At 52.2% G+C, this 22965-nt stretch overlaps 8 protein-coding genes and 2 non-coding genes across 10 annotated transcripts; 4 read left to right on the top strand and 6 right to left on the bottom strand.

The window, feature by feature from the left end:
* Positions 1–7: 7 nt before the first annotated feature.
* B0T23DRAFT_33478 (Mis6-domain-containing protein) lies at positions 8–2738 on the top strand. Its single transcript, XM_062835787.1, has 5 exons — positions 8–317; positions 371–1116; positions 1185–1448; positions 1505–1622; positions 1686–2738. The coding sequence occupies exons 1-5, from the start codon at positions 203–205 to the stop codon at positions 2639–2641; spliced, it is 2199 nt and encodes a 732-aa protein (XP_062697678.1). The 5' UTR covers positions 8–202; the 3' UTR covers positions 2642–2738.
* A 96-nt stretch (positions 2739–2834) lies between these two features.
* B0T23DRAFT_305747 (gamma-glutamyltranspeptidase) lies at positions 2835–4835 on the bottom strand (the record flags this gene model as incomplete). The annotated part of the gene is made up of 4 exons (XM_062834329.1): positions 2835–4112; positions 4174–4523; positions 4595–4613; positions 4671–4835. The coding sequence occupies 4 exons, from the start codon at positions 4833–4835 to the stop codon at positions 2835–2837; spliced, it is 1812 nt and encodes a 603-aa protein (XP_062697677.1).
* Positions 4836–5390: 555 nt separating this feature from the next.
* Positions 5391–7565, bottom strand: B0T23DRAFT_350871 (S-adenosyl-L-methionine-dependent methyltransferase; the record flags this gene model as incomplete). The annotated part of the gene is made up of 5 exons (XM_062836064.1): positions 7026–7565; positions 6351–6919; positions 6168–6285; positions 5954–6106; positions 5391–5661 (listed from the first exon to the last, which is right to left on the bottom strand). Exons 1-5 carry the CDS (start codon positions 7190–7192, stop codon positions 5391–5393), a joined length of 1278 nt encoding a protein of 425 aa, XP_062697676.1. The 5' UTR covers positions 7193–7565.
* Positions 7566–7938: 373 nt separating this feature from the next.
* Positions 7939–8055, top strand: B0T23DRAFT_t40. The gene has a single exon. It is a non-coding gene; the product is annotated as a tRNA-Leu (tRNA).
* A 1374-nt stretch (positions 8056–9429) lies between these two features.
* B0T23DRAFT_392572 (uncharacterized protein) lies at positions 9430–10636 on the top strand (the record flags this gene model as incomplete). The annotated part of the gene is made up of 2 exons (XM_062838017.1): positions 9430–10269; positions 10370–10636. 2 exons carry the CDS (start codon positions 9430–9432, stop codon positions 10634–10636), a joined length of 1107 nt encoding a protein of 368 aa, XP_062697675.1.
* A 954-nt stretch (positions 10637–11590) lies between these two features.
* On the bottom strand, positions 11591–12385 carry B0T23DRAFT_33391 (uncharacterized protein). Its single transcript, XM_062835772.1, has 5 exons — positions 12130–12385; positions 12007–12060; positions 11941–11948; positions 11856–11880; positions 11591–11796 (listed from the first exon to the last, which is right to left on the bottom strand). Exons 1-5 carry the CDS (start codon positions 12212–12214, stop codon positions 11756–11758), a joined length of 213 nt encoding a protein of 70 aa, XP_062697674.1. The 5' UTR covers positions 12215–12385; the 3' UTR covers positions 11591–11755.
* Positions 12386–13425: 1040 nt separating this feature from the next.
* B0T23DRAFT_33370 (uncharacterized protein) lies at positions 13426–14224 on the bottom strand. Its single transcript, XM_062835769.1, has one exon. The coding sequence runs from the start codon at positions 14093–14095 to the stop codon at positions 13520–13522; it is 576 nt and encodes a 191-aa protein (XP_062697673.1). The 5' UTR covers positions 14096–14224; the 3' UTR covers positions 13426–13519.
* Positions 14225–15368: 1144 nt separating this feature from the next.
* On the top strand, positions 15369–16056 carry B0T23DRAFT_33363 (uncharacterized protein). The gene has a single exon (XM_062835768.1). It carries the CDS (start codon positions 15582–15584, stop codon positions 15927–15929), a length of 348 nt encoding a protein of 115 aa, XP_062697672.1. The 5' UTR covers positions 15369–15581; the 3' UTR covers positions 15930–16056.
* Positions 16057–16329: 273 nt separating this feature from the next.
* Positions 16330–20703, bottom strand: B0T23DRAFT_450713 (uncharacterized protein). Its single transcript, XM_062841097.1, has 2 exons — positions 20421–20703; positions 16330–20344 (listed from the first exon to the last, which is right to left on the bottom strand). Exons 1-2 carry the CDS (start codon positions 20554–20556, stop codon positions 16680–16682), a joined length of 3801 nt encoding a protein of 1266 aa, XP_062697671.1. The 5' UTR covers positions 20557–20703; the 3' UTR covers positions 16330–16679.
* On the bottom strand, positions 16361–16446 carry B0T23DRAFT_t27. Its single transcript has one exon. It is a non-coding gene; the product is annotated as a tRNA-Gln (tRNA).
* Positions 20704–22965: the final 2262 nt, after the last annotated feature.

Below are 22965 nucleotides of genomic sequence, written 5' to 3'. Positions count from 1 at the left end.
CAACCAGGTCGGTTGGGTGACGACGGTAACTCGTGGTGGGGCACACCGCGACGCGTCTCCCAATTAATCACATGTACAAAGTTGTAGTACCTGCCGTCAAAGACATGTCATGTCGCAACAAATCGCAATATTCCACGACATGAAGGTGTTTCTGTGATAAGGTCATCGTTATTGCGGCGATCAACAGAACCGGGCTTGCAAAATGTCTTCCGTCGAAGGAGATCACAATACAAACGACACCAGTGTGAATCTCGGTGATCATGATCATGTCGGCGACAAAGACAAACTCGGCGCTCTCCTGGATGACATCGAGGCAGGTACGCACTTCTCTTTATATTCCTAAACAACAGATTTACTAATTCTTCTTTAGCTTCCAAAGTGCCCTCCAAACGCCGTCAAACCAGCATAAAGCCCACCGTCGAAAGCTTGACCTCGGTGCTCTACGACAGGGGTGCGTTGCCCGATGAGCTCGCCCGTCTGGTTGACCTGGTCACTCTCACCAACCATCTGGACCAAGCATCCAAGGGCGCCATCATCAAAAACCTGTATCCAGTGGGCAAGCTGAACAGCGAGTCCGTCCTGAAAGTGGTTTGTGCCTTGGGCCATGGCCAGCTCAAGCCCTCCTTTCCGATCCAGACTCTTCTTCTCAAATGGCTGATTATGGTCTACCACTTGCTTCAAGACACCAGCATATTGTCCCAGACTTATGGTGTCCTTTTCAACCTCCTCGACACTGCCGCCATCAGGCCGCAATTATGTCATGTCTTGGCCCTCATCACGCGACGAAAACACGTCAAGCCTTTCAGGATACAGACTATTCTGGCCTTGTCCCGGCAGACGGGCAACGATCCGAATTTGACAGGCCTCCTCCGAGTTTTCAAAAACTACTATCCGGAAATTATTGTCGGCGATGCTGCCAACGGTCGCGCAGCTACCTTCAAGCATCCTGACCCGCAATGGCGAGCAAGATTAGATGAGATCCAGCAGCAACAAACTGAAGCTGTCCAAGATGGCACAGTCAGGAATGGCTTCGCTGTCAGGTCTGCGTTTGGCCGCCAACAAAGGGGGGCAAAGGGCATCCTTATTCCGGCTGTGCATACCCTGCATGCTCAAGAAGTGAGTGCCGTCTTCCCTCGCGCAATCATCATTGATGTAAACAAAGTAACCAACCAACCAACCTGCAGAACTCTGTCACTCTTGAAGAGGTCAATAGTCCAAAGTCCCTGGCTGAGAACCTGGAAAAGATTGAGTTGCCGACGCAGCTCATAGCAGTGTTAGCAGACCCCCTCCTCCAGAAACTTCTGGTCCTCCGGCCAGATGCCGAAGGTTTATCGCGGGTGAATAATTGGGTAACAGCGTGCCTGGACGATGTTCGAAGTGGAGATGCCGACCCAAGTCTGCTACTTGACATGGTAGACATCATTCATGACTATGCTGCCAGCACAAAGGTCCGCATCAGAAAGCATTGTCGAGTTGTATCAACTTTGACTAACCCTGAAAGCAGACACTACCACCTCTCCTCATCAATTTTTTCCGAGAGTTTCTGCAGGTCTGGGACGGCAGAGACAAAAGAGAAATAGTCGTAGAGACTCTGAGCTTCCTCCCACTAATGAACTTTAAAGGTTAAACTCAACCCTTTCATCCATTTAACCCTTAGACAACCAAGCTAACTTACCACATACCAGAGCTCTACCAGATCCTCCTCCAGCCCTTCGAATCCGTTCTCCTCGACAATACCTCCGAATCCCAACTTTCCCTCCTAACTTTTTACACCTCCCTCCTCCGACAATGGACCCTCACCATGCTCTCCTCTGACTCAACCACCCTATCCTCCTCCCCGGCCCCTCAGTCCATCCCAGCCCTCATAGCCCACGTCAACACTCTCTCCCTAACCATCGCCCAAACCTCGCCCACGGTACCCACCCACCTCCTCATCCTCGACTTCTACACCCTCGTCGCCACCCGCATCTTCTCCTCCCCTTCCCTCCTCAAGCACATCCCCATCACCATCCCGCCTTCCTTGCTAATTTACACCCTCCACTTCTCCCACTCGCTCGAAGTCGTCTCCCGACTCTGCGGCATCCTAGCGACCTACAAGCGCGCGTGGGAATCCGTCATGGTTTCCACCTCCCCGTCCGCTCGCCCCTTGTTTGCAGAGGAAAGACAGCAAATCACCACCTTCAATGCCTTCCTGATGGATCTGTGCAATGTCCTCTGGCGAGGCCGGGCGTTCGCCGTCAGCGATGCCAACGCCAAGGGATGTCTTGTGCCTAGAACGCTGGAAGCGGCGCTGAGGGGGTACCTCAAGAAGGTGGAGCCCGATGGGGAGCTGGTTCTCGGATCCGTGTTTGGATTAAGTCACAGTCCGGTGTTATGTTTGCAGAGCATTTCGTTCCTGAGGGAGTTGGAGGATCGAGAGTTGGAAGGGGAGATGGATATTAGTGATCGCGGATTGAGGGCGAGACATGCAGGGCCGGTTACACAGCAGAGTCTGGCGGCGCTGGCAGGGAAGGGAGGGTTGGAGATTAGTTGGCAGGAGTATAGGGCGGGGGTGTTGAGGTATTTGGAGGAGAGAGGGTTTAAGGGGGTGCCAGAGTTGATGTATAACACGATGAAGAACTTGATGAAGGGGAGGCAGTAGTTGTGTTGACTGTCGTCAGTGGAGGATGTTGGCAGAGGTGGCAGCAAAGGAGGGAAGAATACTGCAGGGTGGTCGATTTACTCTGTTGGGGATATCCAGATGTGTTTGTGTTTCTCGTCTCGTCCTAGCAACTCGTTATTTGCCAGTCTTAACCTCGTTCTTTCTCACCGGAGTCATCATCACCATCTCCAGATTACGCCGGGTAAGCAGCACCATCGCCTCTCATATCGCTTCCCGCCGACCACACCCCCGTGCCGTCAATATCCTTCGTCCATCGAATAATTTGTCCCCTACCGAACACGATTCTCCCCATACCCTTCACAACCTCCACCTTATGCCCCAACTTCCTTAATCCATCTACCGTCTCCTCCGGCATCCCCTCTTCCACATGTACCGTCGCATCATACACATTCCCCTCATCTGGCATTCCCGCGCCGATACACACTCTCGGCGCATCCAACGCCTGCTGCGGGCTCAGCCCGCACAACACCTGCCCAAGCAACGTCTGCACATGCCCCTGCGGCTGCATGAACCCGCCCATGACGCCAAACACGGAATGCAGACTGCTATCCTGCAGATTCGTGACCAGACCGGGAATAATCGTGTGGTAAGGCCTCTTTCTCGGCGCTAGCACATTCGGGTGCTTCGCATCCAGCGAGAAGTTGGCGCCGCGATTCTGAAGCGTGAAACCGCAGCCGGCGGGGATGATGCAGGTGCCGAAGCCGCCGTAGTTGGAGTTGATAAACGAGATGGCGTTGCCTTGGGAGTCAGAGCAGGCGAAGTAGACGGTGTCGGAGGAGGTCAGGGCGGGAGAGGCGTACGGGTCGCCCGGTTGCAGGACCGAGGTGTTGGCGGAGGATGGAGAGAAGAGCTTGGCGCGCTCGGCGAGGTAGGAGGCCGAGATGAGCTGGGAGGTCGGGACGCCGGGAGCGGCGTTGGGGTCGGTGACGAACCAGGAGGCGTCACCGAAGGAGATGCGGAGGGCTTCGACGATGGCGTGCAGGTAAGGGGCCGTGTTGTGGTCGGAGGGGCCGAAGGCTGGGATGGTGCCTTGCTTGATGAGGTGCTTGAGGATGCCGAGGGCCATCAGGGCAACGATGCCTTGGCCGTTGGGAGGGTGTTCCCAAAGCTCGACGCCGTCGGTTTCGGAGGTGCCGTGAGGGTTGGGAAATTTCAGGGAGATGGGCTCGACGGATTCGCTGCCGGTTTCGAGGTGGTGTTGGAGGTCGGCAAGCTCGAGATGGCCGCCGAAGCCGTTGACGACTTTTACGAGTTCCTCGGCAATGCGGCCGCTGTAGAAACCCTTCTTACCTTCGGTTGCCAGGGTGCGGAAGGTCTTGGCTAGGTTGGGGAGCTTGATGATTTCGCCGGCCTTGGGAGCGCGGACACCGCCAGGAGCAGAGGAATCGGCCTTTAACATCTCCGCGAAGTTGGGAGACGCTTCGCGGATGCCCTTTTCCTGTCTTCCCCACTGTTTCACTTGTCAGAGCGAGCACAATAAAGGAGGATTTGATAGGTACTCCCAAACTCACGAAATAAGCCGTCGTCTCCGAAACAGGAAATCCCTTCTCACCCAGCTCAATCGCCGGTGCGAGAATCTGCTCCATGGTCAACTTGCCACTACCGAACCGCTCGACAGTATCGACCCAACCGGCGGCAGCACCAGGCACTGTCACAGCGTGAACGCTGCTCATGGGGATCTTTCCCACGGTACCCTCTGGAATCTTTAGGCTCTTCCGGACGTTCTCGAGCGTACACTTGCCGCCCGCACGTCCAGAGCCGTTCAGGGCCGAGACCTTGCCAGTCGAGGCATCGTAGTAGAGGCAGAACATGTCACCGCCAATGCCGGTTGAGCAAGGCTCCGTCATGTTCAGGCCGGCAGCTAGAAAGTGTGAGATGAGGTTGGTTAGTGGGCACTTCATCATGAGTTCCAGGTAGACGGTTGGAGCGTACCAACGGCCACGGCGGCATCCTGGCATGCATATTAGCAACTGTTGTTAGTTTAGGGGAAAGGGGCAGTAAATCTCACTGCAGCATTTCCTCCTGCATTGAGGATGTCGATACCGCACTTGGCGGCAAGCGGTTGTGTGCAAGCCACAATTCCTTTGGTGCTGTGAACTACGCTTCTTCGGCTCGGCCATTTCATGAACTCGGCCGATGGAGGTTGGTAGATGGATGAGGTGGGGAGAGGCATCGTGGACTTGGATCCTGTCTGGTGGGTGGAGGAACACGGGCAGCGATGACTGGATAACCCGGTGAAGTATGTAGTGTAGTAAGTCGAAGGGGAGTGGGCAGTGAACACCATTTATTGCCTCATCGGACCTTGCTCGTGAAACGTGGTACAGGAATGGGTAACGGATCGGATACTGATAAACGGGCTATGAGTGTATGGCGATCTCGCTGTCATTGGTGACCGATACTATTGGATGACTTTTACTAAATAGGAAGGCCTTCCTCGGATTTGACCCCTCCTTCCCTCGCGGAACATCGTTATGACACACAACATATGAGGGGTGTTTTATTTCTTTATCCCCCTACTATCGAACGATAGACCGCACGTACTAGATTATTTTCGGCTTCTTGACTCACAGTTGGTGGTTTCCATCACCAAAAGAGGATTCTTCTTCGGTTTGCCTTCTCCCGGGAAAGTCCAGAGAAAGAGATTCGAGGAGGATTCTCAAGTCATTGACCAACCAGCAACCACCAACTGCCGAGGCATCAAACTCACAAGCCCCCGACTTCGGGCTGCTCATGCATTCGGTGACCATCCGCTGATCCTGTTTTCGGTCTTCGAAATCCGAAGCTCGCCAACGTCCATTCGAGGTGGAACTAAGATGCCGAGCTCCGAGCCGCGTTGATTCCGGGGTTGCGGATATGTTGCCATGATTTTACTCGGGTCGGACCGGACCGGACCGGAGGATAAGAGTTGAGCAGGCGGGGGCGGGGGCTGGGGTCGGGAGATGTCAATTGAGGTGGGGTAGCTTTGCTCTCGGACTGTAGTGATAACAGGAGCAGGGGTGCTGTTCGTCACTTATATCTACGATTCTACCGGCATTCGTGTCTGTGAAAACCATATGGCGGCGTTCTCAAGGTGGCGCAGCAATGAGTTCAATGGCTCGTGGATGATACGGACCTACCAATGCGAGTAGGTACCCAGAAGAGTCAGTCAGGTTCCCGGCAGCGCACTCTGAGGATGATCATCTGCCTGGACAACTGCAACAACAGAGACAGCAGCGTTCATGAGCCATCACATCACTGAGGAATCAATTGAACCGGCAGTGTTTCCCTTACACTTTTGTCACTACATCTTACTTCTGGAATGACATGACGGCGTATCGGAAGCTGCCATTGGAGTATCCTCTCCTCATCGCGCGGAAGGCTTGCAGGAAGGCGATGCCGTCTCTGCCCTGGCTGAAGGCAAAAGCCCACAAAGAAGGGTTTTGTACCAGCGACCAGGAAATGTCCCTGCGGGTTCAAGTTAGCAAAGCCATCTACACATAGATTCGCGGATGATAGTTAGGCTAACCATGTCTTGCTGACATCCTTGCTAATATCCTTGGGCTCATGGAAGACTTTGAGTCCAGCATCTGTAGCGAGCTTAACATAGTCGGGCTGGGTGCACAGAGGCGGGAGCAGCATGCCGTCTGGTTCAACTTGTGTCAGCTGACTTTGATCTAGGATGTGCGCTTTCCTTTGGATAAACACCAACCTTCGATAGGTTTGATGTCATTGTCAAACTGCGTTTGGTTGAGTTCTTCGCCCTTGAACCAGTCGGCAAGAACCAGCTTTCCGCCCTGCTTGAGAACCTTGAAGGCATTCTGGAAGAAAAGAGCCTTGTTGGGAAAGTGGCTCAAAGCTTCACTGATCCACACAGCATCGAAAGTGCCGGCGTCCGAGGCGAAATACTCGCCCATCTTCTCGGCGTCGAGCTCAAGAAACCTGACCTTGCCCTTTCCGAGCGCAATGAAGCCATCGGCATCTGGGGTGACGGTCTTGTCGTCACCCTGGATCTGTTTAGCGGCCTCGGCCTTGGTCAACCTGGTCGCCATTTCAACTTGCTTGGTGGAGATGGTGATGCCGGTTACGGTGCATCCCAACTCGGAGGCGAGGAAGCGCGAGGTGCCGCCAATGCCACAGCCAGTATCGAGAACACGAGCGCCCTCTGAGACCTTGGAGATTTCAAGGAGGAGGCGGATTAGGTTGACCTGGGCAACTTCCTTGGTGTCCTTGGCCTTGGCCTCGTCTGTGGCCCAGTAGCCGTGGTGAATATGCTCTCCCCTGTTCACTTGTTAGGTCTCTGTTGCTGTTGTCTCTTGAGTGTTGTTTGAGCTTTTAACAACCCAACCCCGTCAAGAACCTGATGAGTAAGAGGTTGAAAACACACCACAGGTTTAGGTAGTAGTCGCTCGCCAGGTCATAATGAAGCTTGATGCGGTCTTTCAGAGCTTGCATCGTTGTGTGTGCAAGGCCCATTGGGGTATCATATTGCTTGCTGAGGTCAGTAACCTCATCTTGTCCTGTTTGTGTTGTCTGGCTCGCGACGGCGGCCATTGTGACGAACTGGTTGAAATATTGAGAATTGGAGAAATGGTGCAGTGGAAGGATTTGGGAGGAGGCCGGGCTCAGCGAAAGAAGATGTCGACAGAGACAAAATCAACTGCTGTTGTTTTGTTTGTTGTTGTGGTGATAAGGGAGCCGGTGGATGCTGGGAAGTCGATGAGCAGGAGGGGGAAGCGGGACGGAATGCGGCCGCTACGCTACGCTGCCAGCCAAGGATTGGGAACTCGGCTGTTATGCCTGCTTTCAATCCAGTCTGCAGCTCATCATTGATTTGGACGCTGAAACTCTTTTGGATTTTACGCGCATGCAGTGATATCGGTGCCTGGCCATATCGGATCAGAAAATGTGGAGTGATGGAAACATGATCTTATTCTCGTTGAGCAGCTTTAAGAATCGGCAAAGAGCGTTTCCCATTCGCATTGGTCAACTGGCAAAGCTACTACCAAACAGAGGGGTTGCACTTGCACATGCAATCTCTGATGCAATCGCTTGTCAGCACGAACCTAGCGAAGAGCCCACGCTCGAAGCACGCGAGACAACAGAGGTACATAGATATCCCCATCACGTCCAAGACAACTAATCGTCGATGGAATGCTGCAGGTGCTAGTAGAGGATGTTAAGCAACAAGAAAAACAAAAGGTGGTAAGAGAAATGACGATAAGGACAGAAGTGGTGCATATTCATTGCTTGGATAGTTATAAGCACCTCATTTGGTCAATCATTCAACAATTTCCAATGGCTGGATGGCCGAGCGGTCTAAGGCGCTAGACTCAAGAACCAAGTTCTTCTTCACACCTGATGTGAAGTGCATTCTAGTCTCGCAAGAGGCGCGTGTTCGAATCACGCTTCAGTCAAACTTTTTGTTTTTTTTTTCATTCATTCATACTAATACTATCTCGAACAATCATATTTTGAACGTAACACTTTTGTGATATTTGTTGTTGTTTTTTCGGTTATCCCTCTACAAAGTGAAAAGTGCATACCCGGCATAACACTGACGAGAAGTTGAAGTTGCAGATCAGAAAGTACCAGGAAAGAGCAGTGGTGACTTCACGTTGAGAAGTTATGATGGACACTGGCGAGCAATTATAAGATCGAACCCAACACGGACAGTCCGATACCGCATTGCTCGCTGCGGTTGGAAAGGCCGTCACCAAACTGTGATAGGGATTACAGTAATCTTGAAGCACGCAGGCCAAAATGATTTTTCCATCCAGGAACTACTGAGGACCAGGGCTCAAGCTATGATAAAAGCGAATCCGTGTGTGTAAGAGTATTCCGAAGGTATGATGTTTTGATTGTGACGAGTTCGCTCTATCTCTACGATCTAAGGACTTGTAACGTTTTGGAGGTAAACGAGTTTCAATTTCCCTTGCTCTTTAGTATAGGGACCCTAGAAGTCTTGCGCGTTGGTAGAGGTGTTTTTGTTTCGTCAGGTTCCGTATGACACCCAGCAGCAAGTATATATGCTGTATGTTCTCATCGGGAACGTATCTGTCATTCTGAAATTCATATCTGAATGTTGGCTCTTGTCCCGACCTCTTAAACAATGTTTACCGTCCAGTCTCACCTGCTTCCATCCCCAAAACTTCAGATTGCTTTGCGTCGGGGTTGGAGAACATGACCCAGAATATCTGGTCCCGTGGGTGGTGTGGTTGAACGAAGTTAAGTCAGTGACATCTTAATGTTAAACTCCAACTAGAATGTCCTCCTAACTCCATTCAGATTTCCCTGCTATTCAACCCTACGGACTGCGCTTCTAGTCAAAACAAGCCACTCTCGCCTCAAGTCATCCACACTTCCTCCAAGTTTATCAACTATTCTCCCTTCTGGGCGGCATTCATTACCTGGGGGTAAATAACAAGACTCTCATCCCACCCTGATAAAAGTGTCTCCGTACTCAGAACTCGAAAGCAAACAACAAGTGTCTCTCATCCCATTCTGGCTCAAGGTTCTGCAACTCTGTGAGTAGTATTCTTCAGTAAAGCAGGCAACCTCCTCTCTCGTCCCATCTTCTTCAAGACCTGCACAGCTTGCGTTCTTAAAGCGACCGTTGAGTCCACCCAAGTTCTACCTGTAACCAAATCTAGATTCACCTCTTCTTCTTCTTGACCTACAACATACCGATTTTTTTTCCCTCCAGCAGATACACTCAAACCCATCACCAACCACAACCCCAACTTCTGACACCAGACAGCATCTGAGACCATTCTGACTTCAAATTGAACATGGACATCGCCGTCACCTCCCATCTCTACAAGCACCATGTTCTGACTCCCAACCGTCCCCAATGGGCGATAATTAAAGCCGCGCCAAATTCGAAGTCTGAGACCTCAAGTCGCAAAGCCACCGAGAACTTGACGAGATTACGGCAGTCAGCTAAGAATTCAGCAATCCACCACCCAAGCCCACTGACCATCGCGCAACTAGACGTCGCCCAAGCCCCTAAAGGCGATCTCTTCCTTGTCGTAGGTGAACTGCTGTACTCTCCGGACAGTAGCGAAAAAGCGCCCAAGCCGAAGCAATGCACCTCGGACAGTAACGGCGGTAAACAAGAAGGAGAGGTGGAGGAGGAGGAGGAGGAGGAGGAGGAGGAGGAGACAAACGTGTGGGCGTCTCATCTTGTCTGCACCAAAGCCCGCGCTGAGAGATGCAATCTGTTTGCTCTGGTCTCGGACAAGGAGGGAAAATCATGGACTTTCCTCAGCCTTCCCCAAACCGTGAATGATTGGGTGGCTTATTACCAAGAGTTTACTGGCTACCCGGTCGAGGTGCAAGAGAGCCAGCATAAGAAAAGGCGGGCAGCGTGGAAGCAAAGGATAACTGCTTTTTGCGCTCCTCTTCTGGACACTGACAATTGTCAAGGTGGAGACAAGACTTCGGCCGTTCGAGTCACTAAGGAGCTTCAGGTGTTGAGGACGTCGGCGCAGGTTGGGCAGAATTCTTCCTATGCCGAGCACATTGAGCAGTCGAGGGCTTTCCAATTGACCATGCGTCTGCTCTACCCGGATGACCCAAATGACGGGCTTGACGAATATGAGGTTGAGGAGATCGCAGGAACTTGCCAGGTAAGTTGTATTTTTTGCCCTGACCATGTAAACCCCAGCCACAGCATCCTTCCAAGTCCCTATATTCCTCAAAAATGACAATACCTTATCAGCTAACAAGGGGCAGATTACCAAGCAGCATATTCGCGAAATCAGCCACCGTGTTTGGTTAGGTCTCCTGGCCAACAGACCAGCGTTGTCGCCGTTCAAGCACCAAGCCTTCATCTTCAACTGCTCGATTTTGGCCAGGAACGCGGCAAAACGTAACATGGCCGTAGTCTGGGAAAACATCATTGAAGACGCTTTCGATATGGCTTGGAATACCACGTGCCCTCAGCTGTCCGGTCGAGGTGCCTGGAGTTCGCAGGCAATTGTGATCGATGATTGAGAGTTGCTGGCGTCGAGAGAGTTCCATGACTTCGACTGTCCAATGCTGGAGAATCCATGGTCAATGCTTCCGTTAGGGAAAGTGGATACACAAGGACACGTCAGGAAGCCTGCCATTGACTCGTGGAGGGTACATGGCTGACGCCTTGGGATTTGGTTGGAGATGACGGTTTGCTGGGGGGTATGTCGTTGGTCCTACTTAGGTAGTAGACATATCGAACCCATGACACTTCAACAGTGGTCTTGGTACGTGACTAGGACTGGAATGGTAGGAGATTGACTTAGTGAAAAGATATCATAAGTTGAGTGCCTACCCTTTATCTTTGTACGGGGTTTTGCTTTCCCTCGATATCACAAAAGTACGGTGCCCCTTGCAACTAGTCAGCCCAAGGCTGCTTTTTTTTTGTTAGCTTGGACCTTACTTAAGTTCAAAGGAGCCTGGAAACTTGATAACTCGTCTCGTGTAAACGAAACTCTCCAGGGTATGTTGTACAACCGTGTGATAGAAGGCTGGAGTTGCCATCTGACCGCGCAACGTTGTTTCCTTCGCAAGACTCCCGAATGACGTATTGCTGGACCATCCACGCAAAGTGATTGTCAAGACAGTTTCTGTGATAGTCAGCACTGTTGTTCTCCGCCACCAGGACCAAGCCGTTGCACCGCCATATCTCGTCACGCATACGCTGTGCCCAGTAGAGTTGCTGTTCAAACAAAGCGCCATTCATTTCCCATAAGTATTAAAACCTTCTCCGCATATGCCCCCCGCCAATTCGCCATCAAATGATTTTATACAATCGCCTCAAGGGTACCCGTCATCTCGTCCCAGGCGAGGTGGAAATTATAAGCAGGCGTCGGTCGACCCCGTGACAAACACCTGCATATAGGATATCTTTTCCATCTTCTTTATCCCCATCTCTCCATGCCCACCGATTATCGTTCGAAGGCGCCCGGTGCCGTTGTTCTTTTGACCCAGCCCTTCAAGGTCTCATCCTTCTGTGTGTTTGGATCTCCGTCGTCCGTCCATGTCGTGAAAAAAGCATTCATGGGTATCTTGTCCCTCGATTCTTGGTGAAAACTTCGTCCGCGTTTCTGCTCCTTTTCGTCGAAATACGTGGAGTGCTTACGCGCCGCCAACGAGGACCTGGTTGAGGGGAATGTGGACTTTGCGGATGTTAGCTTGTATTGAACGTTAGGGGTCGGGGAGAGAGAGCGATACGTACTGAGCTTGACAAGGTAGCCGACAGCCTGTAGAAATCATGTTAGAGCTGTGTTATATCGTATACATGTGGTTTGCGTTCAACTTACACCCATGACTGTGACGATGTTAGCTGGTGCTCCGAGAACAGCGACAAGGAACAGGGAAGAACTTACTCAAGAAACCAGTACCAACAGCCTGGGAGATCTTGATGAACTCGCGGCGATCAGCTGTAGGAGAACTACAGTTAGCATCGATGCTGTTGGGTAGCGCAACGGTTGGATTGCCGAATCACCTACGCTTCTGGCACTTCTTGATGAACTGGATACCGTCCTTGAGGAACTCGCGGGGCACGTCGAGGATCTCTTGCAATTGGTCGGCCATTGTGAATTATTGTGTTGTATGTTGGGAGGATAAGGAAGGCGAATTTGCGTTGGTCAGAAGAGAAAGGAGTCGTGGACGGGAAGAAGGTCGATGTTGTGGTGGATTAAAGAGTGGAATAAGTCTAGAAAGTGGAAAGAAGTCGCGTTCGTAAATTGGGGGAAACGGGAAGCTGTCACCTTCCTTCCAGTCGCCTCACCAAATGCCACATCGCCTCAATCCATTGGCGTTCGGCCTGCGCTGGCCGAGAGCTGAGATGGCCTGTGCTTTCGGCAAAGGGGGCTGCATTCCTAATCGGGCATGGTGCTGTTTTCCACCCAATGCTGGGGTTCCCGGCAGGCAGGGCATCAAGTCAACCGACTTCCCAGAGTCCATCATCTCCAATCTTCATATCGAACACTCATCGATGAACAGGTCACGGTGCTTTGGATTCATTGAAATTTCACAATGAAAGGATCTTACATCGCCCTTCCAGACTTACTGCTGGCAGAAAAATGACACGGATGCTGCTCAATGACGATGCAGGCTCGTCTGTTTCTCCGTCCGCCTGACTTATAAAAGCAACGAGCAGTTTGGTCGAGTGATTACAGCGCTTTGGCTGATATAGAAGCAGAAACAACTGAAGTATCAAGAACACTCAAATTAGATGACAAAAGACAAAGTGGTTAGCACTTCAGCCTCAGAGCCTCAACTTTGGTTTATCGCCAAACCCTTTACATCTCCAGCACTTTCTGGGCTCGCCAGGCTGCCGTTTATCGTCGAAACCCCAGTCGGAGTTTTGCGATCCTACCAGTCCTAACAGCTCAGCGCATAGGTCCAATCATTTCTGACATTAGTTGATGCCAAGGTGTGCCGGCAACTTGGGGACAGGTGACAACATGTTTGAACGCTTTCTCTCCGACGCAATACCTCTGGCTTGGTAGGGCCTTGTGACTCGTGTCTCGTGTCTGAGGTCCTTCCGATCCTTCCATGTAACTTCGAACTGAACATATCACCGACACAAAGTTCATCATTCTCCTTCGCGAGCTCGGCTGTTCCTCGAACTTGACCTGTTGCGTCAAGGGTCTGGGGCCGCAAATCTCCATGATGGTCATCTTGCCCTTGGATCCCTCGGGGAACATTGTCAATTCTGTGACCTATCCTCGATCATGCCGTGTTTTGCGAAAGATGGCGAGCAGGAAGTTATGATACCCCGCGGGCCACATTAGCAACTACATTTCCCCTTACCCACGCTTCCACAACAAGGGCTACCCAAGGGGGGAAACAAGAAAAGAGTGACATCCAGGCACTATCCCGTGAACTGAGCCGTCAAAGATAAAACAAAGGGGAAAACTGCAAAAGAAAGAAGAATGGGTAGAAAAGCGAAAGTGACGCGAGTCCTGAGCAAACAAGGGGCCACATGTGTGTAAGCTTATGGGTACAGTTCAACACAGCGCAGTACAGCAGAATGACTAACCTCTCCAAAACACAATCCCTAAAACAGACATCACCACCTCGAGCACCAACCAACATACCAAAAACAAAAAACCAAAAGACACAAAAAGATGAATCGACCCACGGGCGGCTCGAACGCCCAATCTTCAGAGAGAGTTTCTTGTTTTTTGATAGAAAACCGAAATCTGACGCCTTACCATTTGGCCAGCGGGCCATTTGATAACAGACACATTGCAGAAGGTGGTTTGTATAGATAGGGTGGGGAATGCTCCAACTGTTTATGGAGCTCTTACCCCTTTCCTTTTTCCACTTCTTTTGGTACCCCGCACTTAGGTTGTGACACTGGAACTTCGCTCCTTCTTCTTTTCTTTTCTTTTCGTTGCTTCTTTCGACATGCAGTGACCTGCGCGCACTTCGGTTTTTGTGTGTTCTCAAGGATGTTGATTCCATTCGGGGTCAAGCTTGACTCTGACTTCTTTTCCCTACCACAGACCGGGCACAATGGCAGACAAGAACAGCTTGAGTGATTGTTCAGCTCTCAGGTCGATGATAATTGATCAGTGGGCGGCATCATGCCCAATTAAACTCCCCATGCTACACAGCTCCTCGTGAGACTGGCAGGGTCTCAACGAGACAGCTACCTGATTGTGAATTTACAGACGAAGAACGGAGGGCTTATCGATACCTAGCTCCCATGGCCTCATTGTCATGTTTCCGTACCTGAACTCGGCACCACGGTTGATGCATCATCCAAGATACCTTGGCAGTAAGTCAACAAGCGATGCCCAACACTTATCTCGCCGGAACCCTATAGTCGCGCAAAATGCTTTTCGTCAAAGCTCATCTTTTCCTTCCACGGAAGCGCCGTTGGCCGCACGGTTGCGGGCCCGGAGGTGTACATGTTTGACCTCCTCTACGACGAAGCTGTCGCGCTTTCAGAGGATTCATCGCCAGATAAGGGTGATGGATGATTGTGTCTGAAATGGTTTATTACCGAGTTGCCTCCGGTTCAGGACGCTTTTGGTCAGGGCCAACTACTTGCTTTGGTAGGCGAACATAGTGGCTCGGTCAAAACTCATCTTTCCCTCCAGTGGGTTGATAGGAGATACGCTTCTTGGCTATGGTCCTTTGGTGCTGTGGACGGGCTTTATCGGCCATCTGGTCGGGCTGGCAAAAAAAAAGGGGACTGGGAAAAAGGGTGCGGCCAAGGTGCAAGGGAATTTGTTAGGTGTGGACAAGTCCTGGAATCGGATGGAATATGAGCCAGAAGTCTCGGGGGTCTTGGAAAAAGACTGGCAGGAAGAGCCTCAGGAGTAAGGCTATGTACTTGCGGATGTGTCCGCAGACAACTTCGATGATGGTCCTGGACGAAGCTGGTGAGCGCACTAACGCCATGGTGGAAGTGACCGACTGCGCAAAGGTAATACTTTGTGCAAATCAAGAGTCAGTATCAATTACGACTTGTCCTTGCTCGTTACATGGAACCATCACGCCGAAAAGATCACAGTGATCCTGCGGCACGAGAGGTCTTGACCAGGACTCCGAATATACATCCGGCCTCGAAGTCATCTCTTGAATTAATACGAAGGTGGTTCAACCAATGTCCACAATACCCTAGTTCAAGCCGATTTGGGCGACCTTCATCCTTTCACCTATTGCGTCCGAAATGACTGCTCCGGACATCAGGCGACGGACCTGTTCCAAAGTTGAATTTTGTGGATTTCTCGGCTGACATTCGCTCGCCCACTACGGTTCCTCGCTCTGTAGCGCTTAGCTACTGTATCCGGTTGGAATCGGTAGCTTGAGAAGGTCGCATGAGGGAGCCGCGCCTTCATGGTCCTGGGCGTCTGTCATTGGTGCCGTCGACTTCCTGGACGCTGAGAAAACCGAACTTTTGGTTCTCGGGGTTCCAACGAAAGAATTAATCTTGAGGGTTATGCTTTGCAGGGCGACTGTTACTCGCAGCACACGTTCTGATCCCCACGCATTGTTTTGTGCAGGGACGTGGGACTATGAGGATCTTCATCCATTTGAAGGGATAGCAATGATGGAAGTACCCAGCATCGTACCGAACAAAGAGCGGCACGTAGAAAGCATGTATTTTTTGGAAGTCGATCGTGACGGCGGTACCGCTTTGGTTTTGCAAAAAGTGACGAAAGGTGTGTACTGCAGAGCGGAAAGGTATTCGGCCATGCGAAGGAGAAGAGCGACTCACCACCTCAGCGCTATTTCACCAATACCAGATCAACATTGCTCTAAACATATGGGTATAAAGAGAGAGTGAGTGCGAAAAGGCTGGGGTCGTGGGTTTACATGCACGTTTCTCGGAGCCAGCCAGATTTCCAGCCAACTGTCTGGCTTATCTTCGTAAATAGCTTCCAGTGTTTCCTTCAAGTTGCTCGGCAGTCATGGATCCCTCATGTGCGGGCGATATTCACGATGGCCTCCTTTCAACAGTATACGGCGTGCCTTTCAATTCATTAACTGATTCCTTCCTTTAACGTCGGACAGTTAAACAGGTGCTGTTGGTCGTGCAGTCAGGCATGAGGCGGGCCTGCTGTGCTCGGTCCTGACATCGAGCAAATTTGATATATCCGTTCTACTTGTTCAATAACGAAGAACGAACCGAAATACAGAAAAATGCAGGAGAAGCCATAATAAAGAGTTTTGAACGAGAAAAGAGTGTCAAACAAGAAGAAAAAAAATCAAAAGTGAAGGTCGTACCCGGAATCGAACCGGGGTTGCCGGAATGTTCTGATGGATTTCAGAATCCGGAGTGATAACCGCTACACTATACAACCGTTGTTGAGTAAGTGCTTTAAATGTACATCCTGTATAGGCCAGCCATACGCTCCGGCCACAACCAACCACTTTGTGTCATGCTTTGCTTCGTTTGAATTTCCGACCGCTTACTGTTGTGGTCGGTAAACTCATGAAAAAAAAAAGTATTGTCCCTTCCAAATTTGCATAGTCAGAAAGGGCCTTGGTAACTGCTTCAAAGTTTCGCTAATATAAAAAGGAAAGGAAAAGAACCTTAGGCAAACTGGTCATCATCAACTCCAATACCGACCCCTCTCCCTCCCATGTCCCCCATCTCCATCTCCTGCATTTCCTCCGCTTCATGCCCTCCACCTCCCTTCTCCCCATCACCACCACCAACAACCGTGGGTCCAATCTCGTCCATCTTCACCACACTCTCATACCCAACCCTCAAATTCTCCGCCCCACTCAACGCCCTCTGCACCAAACTCTCATGCCTTTCCTCCACCAGCTTCCTCAGCGCCATCACCAAGAAATGCGCGACGACATCCACAGACCAGCCGTCCGGAATCATCCCCAAGACCTCCAAAACATCAAACCAGCCGCCAAACCGCTCGAGTAGCGCGCCCGTCTGCTCGACGCGGTCGCTGAGGTCCTCGATGGCGAGGAACTCGGCTAACAAAACGTGGAAGAGGTGGGACTGGGTTTCCTTGCTGGGTAGAGGCTGTTTTGGCTGGGCAGGCGCCGTGCTGTTGTTGAAAGAGAGGGAAAGGCCGCCCCTTAGGCAGTAAGAGACTGCGGAGTCGTAGTCGCCTAGGTGGTGGACGAGCAGGCGGATGGAGTCTTCGTGATCGTGGAGGCGGCCGTTGATAATGATGGCTTCGGGAACAAGGAGACGCTGTTTCTGCTGTGGTTGCTGCTGCTTCTGCTTCGAGGTGTGTGATACGCCGTGCTCTGAAGAGAACTCTGCTAGGGAGGAGTCGATGCGCTGGCGGATGGCGCCGGCGTCGTAGTCATTCGCACCGCCTAGGAGTTGCAAAAGTCGGAGTCGGCTTTGCCAGGCTTCATTGTCTGGAGGGGCGTTGTCGGTTAGGAATTGGCGATATGTGGGTTTCGGAGGGCGCAAGGCGCGGTAGGCTTCATATGAGGCCGTGACGGTCGCTCGGGATTCTGGTGAGCTTTGTAGGTCGTTGATGACAATGTCGAGGTAGTACGTGATCAGCTCGTTGATATAGGCCGTGCTGCCCTTTCTGAACACGAGATGCTCGAGATAGTACTTGACTGCATCGGGTGCCTCTTCTCTTAGAAGGGCAACTACTTCAGTGGGCACCAACTTTGGTGCTTTGATTTTATCGTCGGCAAAAACCTCGACACCCAGCTTGGGATTACGCTTAGCAAGCCAGACACCGTATTTTTTCACCAGCTCCTGGCTGCTGATGTTGCTGAGATACCTCCTGACTTGCAACTCGCCGTCGCTCCCCAGCTCGCCGCCCCGGTCCTCTTCCCCTTCGATAATGCGCTTCCATGTTTTGAGCACATAAGGCGACAGCTTACGTTGCTGATAGAGCCGACTGAGAACATACAGGCGGCGGTATCCCTCTAGCAGGCTAATCGCCCTATCAAAGCAGTCGACTCCGTGGTCCACGAGTTCATACAGTTCCTTTCGAGGCGAACCAGGCTCGCCAGACTTGCCTACAGGTGTGTTCTTGTCCAGCTCCAGGAGTACTAGTAGCAGAGACGCATCCACTGTCCGAAAGATCTCGGCCGAAATACTGCCGAATCCCCTTTTGTTTCTCCAAGCTGTGAGGAATCGGCGTAAGAAGTCCAGCACATGTCGAGGTAGCGCATCGACCGTCTGCGTAACTTCCTTGTCCTTCTCCGCTGCGATGTACTCTTCGACGAGAGATTTGATTCCCCCATAAACCCAAATGCCCTTTTGGCCCACAACGATCTCGTTTCGAAGAGCAGGAATTAGTGACAAGACAACTCTTGCGTCTAAGTCACCGTCAAGCAGACTTGCTTCCATTTGCCTGACCTCAAAATTGCTAAAGGGGGATTCGGCAGAGTTTAGAAAGTGAGTGACAAGCATGATGCTGGCTCGTTGCTTGACGTATCCGAGAGTCATAAACTCAAGCTCTGTCTTGGGCTCCCGGTTATTGATGGTTTTTATGAGACCGAGAAGTTCTGTTTTCTGTTCCGAGCTGTTTGCGCTGCTCTGTTGTTCTCTAGATGTTGCCAACTCCAAGTTCGATTCCAACTGAAGCAACAGGGGGTTCCGAACAGCCCACCATATGTTCGCCCCTGTCCAGACAGCAAGGCGTGACGAGCTTTTGGCCAGCACGCGTACGAATTCCTCGTTCTCTCTGTTCCGCACCGTCTCCCAGTTTTCCGGCAGCGGCTCCTCTTCCGATCCAAGGTCTCGATCAAATAGTTCCTTCTCTCGTGCTAGTCGCTCTATGGAGGATGCCGTACGTGAGTCGGCCCCCTTTGTGGACACAGTATGTGTTGCAGAACCCCCATTGAAGGGCGAAAACCTCCTCTGACAAAGCCGTTTGACTACTTCCTCAAACTGCATCTCTTCGCTAGCCAAGAGTGATCTGATGCCTATAGGGGCGTTGGTAGCAGCAGCAGTAGCTGAGTCATCCTTGTTAGGCACTTCCAGCCAAAACTTCTCTGCTTCATCTTCTCCGACGCTGACATCGAATCTTTGGATCTCCAAGCCCTGATGTACACCATCTTCGAACTCCTTTCCCATAGAAGCAAAGACATAGCCCTCATCTTCACGGCCCATCGTCGATGCCCCTGGAGATGAAACGTCGGGCGCACCCCCATCAACAGCAATCTCCCGTGGATATCTCTCGAACTCAACGGTGGGCCTCGTAGGCTCGCCATCCAGATTCACAAACATGCCGATGCCGGGGTCAAGGGGTCCTGTTCCTGTTACAAGCAGGAACTCTTCTGAGGTGGGGGACACAATATGTGGCTTCAAAAAGACTAATCCAGGTTGCGGTTTAGGCGATGCTATGCGTGCCGGCGAGACTCCCCCTGGGCCAGAAGCTTGGGACGCTAGAGATGCCGCCGAATCTAGTGGGGGAGGAGGTAATGGTTTGTCCGCATCTTTTGAACCTGGGCTGGGGTTGGACTCTGGATTGGAGGAAGCTTTTGGTGTGCCAGGTTGCTGAAATACAGGATCCTCTTGCTCTCCTTGCGGTCTTTGATTCCCACGCATGTTCCCTATCAACCCTGACAAGCTTGTGCTTCTTGAGTGGCCCTGGAAGTCAGCAGGGGCGAGTCTTGCTGTCGCCGATGATGCGCTCCTCGAGTGACCTCCATTTTCGGGGGGCCCTGCGATATTCTGGGTTTGGCCATATTGCCCTCCCGGAGCCGAGTCATCCAGGGAGGATATGCTCATTAACGGGATCTTGAGCTGCCGATCAACGTCCAGCAAAGCATAGCTTCTGGAATCGGCAACGCATGCTATTGAGTCCCTCCGCACCGAGAGAGTACTCCCGGCAAAGTCGATCTTCCTGATGACACGAGCATCGTCCCCAATCCTCACCACCTGTATGCGTCTGTTGAGCGAAAGAAGAATGGTGACGGCGGCCCCTGGATATTCGAAATCCTCGTTCAAGTCCACACCTCCAATCCAGTTACAGTTCCTGACTTGGGTGGTCCCAAAAACCGGGCTCAGCTCGGGTAGCGAGTAGAAAGTGACTGTCCAGTTGCAAAGGATACAGGCCTTGCCTACGCGGGGCAGTAACAGGATCTGCTGGACACCCGGTTTCGGGCCATTGGGCGAGCCGGAGGTTTCCGAGTAAGCAGGGAGTAGTCTCGACGCGAGGATGAAGGTGTCGGTACTGTTTGGATCGTTGGGATCGCGCGGTATGCGGAAGAAATGGAGCAGTTCGGATGCGGAGGTTCCCACATACAGGTTACCGTCTGGGTTGGGCGCAAAGCAGGGTGTCAGTATGGCTGGGCGCATGGACAGCAGTTTCGAGACCATAGAGGAGCTCACCCAAGTAGTCGACGCAGTTGATCTTGATGTCCTCGTCGTTACCCTCAGCCGATAGAGGAACATCGTGGAGCAAGGGCCGCAAGACATATGGACCGGCTGCCATGGGCTTGGGGGATGCTGCGGGTGCGGGTGCCATTCCGGTGCAGCTTCGACAACATTGTTACCTGGGCATGCCGGGTCGAGAAAGGCGGATTTGCGCAATGCGACCTGTAGCACGTAGCTGTGTGTTGTTGTCCTTGAAGCTTTTCGCAAGTTGCAAGTCAAGAGGAAGACCGGATCGATGTCACCGGCTGCGGGATGGGAGCTGATGCGGGACACCTTCAGGCAGTTACGTACATGTATATCTACAGTAGTACCTACCAGTGTAGTGAGGACCCCTGTAAGTCCAGTGGGCTGTTGGTGGAGGTGACGACGCTGGGCTTTCCCTGTGCTCCGCTGTTCCTGGCCTGGGGCTGTTGGTGCTGCCCCCTGTGGGACAGTTCCAGGCGGGTCGATCTTGCCTCCCGTCGGCGGGGGCCCAGTGGCATGAAGCCCGGACCAACGTGAGCGGCATAGGTACCTAGAAACACCTCAGTGACGGGCGGTCGGCTGGTGTTTGGTGTCCGATGTAAGCTGAACACTGCCTGCCACGCATGCATCACCGTTTGACATATCATCTCCCGACATCGATACCACATCCCTCGAGAAGGTACAGTATCCGACAGACAACAACCCAACACCGTTAATTGTATGCAATCCCAACCCTAAGCCGGCCTAGGTCTCGTAATAAGGACTTGAGCACTGCGCAAGCAGGCAAATACACTATGGCGGATGTCATCAGCCCGGAGGCTCTAGGAGCAGGAGGAGGAGGAGGAGACGCCCCGAATGCGACAAACAAGTTCCAAAGTGCCATTTCACAATGGAGAAGTACGACGGTCTATACTCCCCAGTCTTGAAGCGGTTCTTCCAGCTGGTGTTTTCTGACTCTACCTTGTCTAGGTCTCGACTTCACTTCCTTAGTCTCGAATCTGGACAACACGGCGTCAGAAATCGTTACCTTCCAACGGGACTCGACCGTACAAAGAAAGGACCTCGCACAAAAGACCAAGGACTTTCGCAAGTTAGACGATGCGACCAAGCTGGGAGAGATCAAGGGGCTGCTCAAAGGTACGCAACATCTCACCCGAGGACAACGCCGGCTCCCAAAGTTAGTGGACTAACACAAACACCACAACAACGACAGCCTACCAGGGCTTTATCGACCTCCTGACGAACCACTCCAAGTCTGTCAACTCGGCCTTTCTCCACGCCTACACATCCTTATCCGAAGCGCCAGATCCGTACCCGCTACTCGAGGCATCGGTCGACTCGATGCTTGTCTCGGAAGACACGCTACCGAAGCTCACCGAGGAGAACAACCACTTGCAGAAAAACGTGGCCAAGCTCACATCACAGCTTGAAGAGACGGAATCTCGACTTCAGAAAGAGTCCGACGCCAGAAGACAGCTAGAGGAGAAATTGGAATCCAAGGTCAGGGAGGTCGAGTCTTCGTGGAATGCCGTGCTCGAGGAGAAGCAGGACAACTGGACGGCCAAGGAGAAGGCACTCGAGGAGAAGATTGAGAACCAGGACCGTCTACTCAGCGAGCTCAAGGCTAGCTACGAAGTCAACCAGAGGCTGGGCAAATCTGATGATGCCGAGGAACAGACCGGTCACGTTACGAGCGCTGAGTTGGACATGGTCCAGTCCGACTTGGAGCGCACAAGTACGAGACTTGCCGAGGTGGAAGCCCGCAACGAACAACTGCGCCTTGAGCTTGCGCAATCAAAGTCGCAGGTTTCCGCACAGCCGGCTACTTCTTTGGAGGACGACCCGGGATATCTGCGCGTCAGGTCGGAGAACTCGTCGCTGATCCGCAAGCTGGACGCGGCGCGAGTGGACAAAGAAGCACTGAAGAGAGAGCTGGACACCAAGCTCCGTGGGCTGGAGAGAGAGGTCGGCTTACTCAAGGAGGAACGGGACGCGCTGAAGGCCAAGGTTCAAAAGTGGTCAGACTATGACGATGTGAAGCAGGAGCTAGAAGTTCTCAAGAGCATCGAGTTTGCAACAGGTGATGACGACGACGCGGTACGAGCGGTTTCGGGCGATAATGCCGACGGAGACAACGAGGCGAGAGAAAAGGGGGATACGCTCGAGCAGCTTCTCCTCGCGCGGAACAAAAAGCTCAATGATGAGCTGACCATCCTGCGCGTCTCGCACCAGGACCTCCAAACTCGCCTTCAAGACTTGCAGGAAGAGCTATCTCGGACGAATGCCGAGCTTGAGAAGTCGCAAAACCTCAACGAGAAGCTTGAAGATGAGCTCTCGACCATCCAAGCTGAGGCGCCCAATGCTTTCCCTTCGGGAGCATCTGTCGCCCGCTATGCCCCCTCGATCGCACCCACACGGAAGTTGGGCGGTGGCAGGATATCCCCTACCTCTTCGATCGTGAGTGGCTTCAACCCCCGCGGTGCCGATCGCGACTCGCCCGATTTTGCTGGCGGCGGAGCTGGTGGCATTCTCCCCA

Source organism: Neurospora hispaniola, assembly GCF_033458365.1.
Source record: "Neurospora hispaniola strain FGSC 10403 chromosome Unknown B0T23scaffold_1, whole genome shotgun sequence".
NCBI classification, from domain to species: Eukaryota; Fungi; Ascomycota; class Sordariomycetes; order Sordariales; family Sordariaceae; genus Neurospora; species Neurospora hispaniola.
This window is presented reverse-complemented; position numbering and strand designations above follow the sequence as displayed.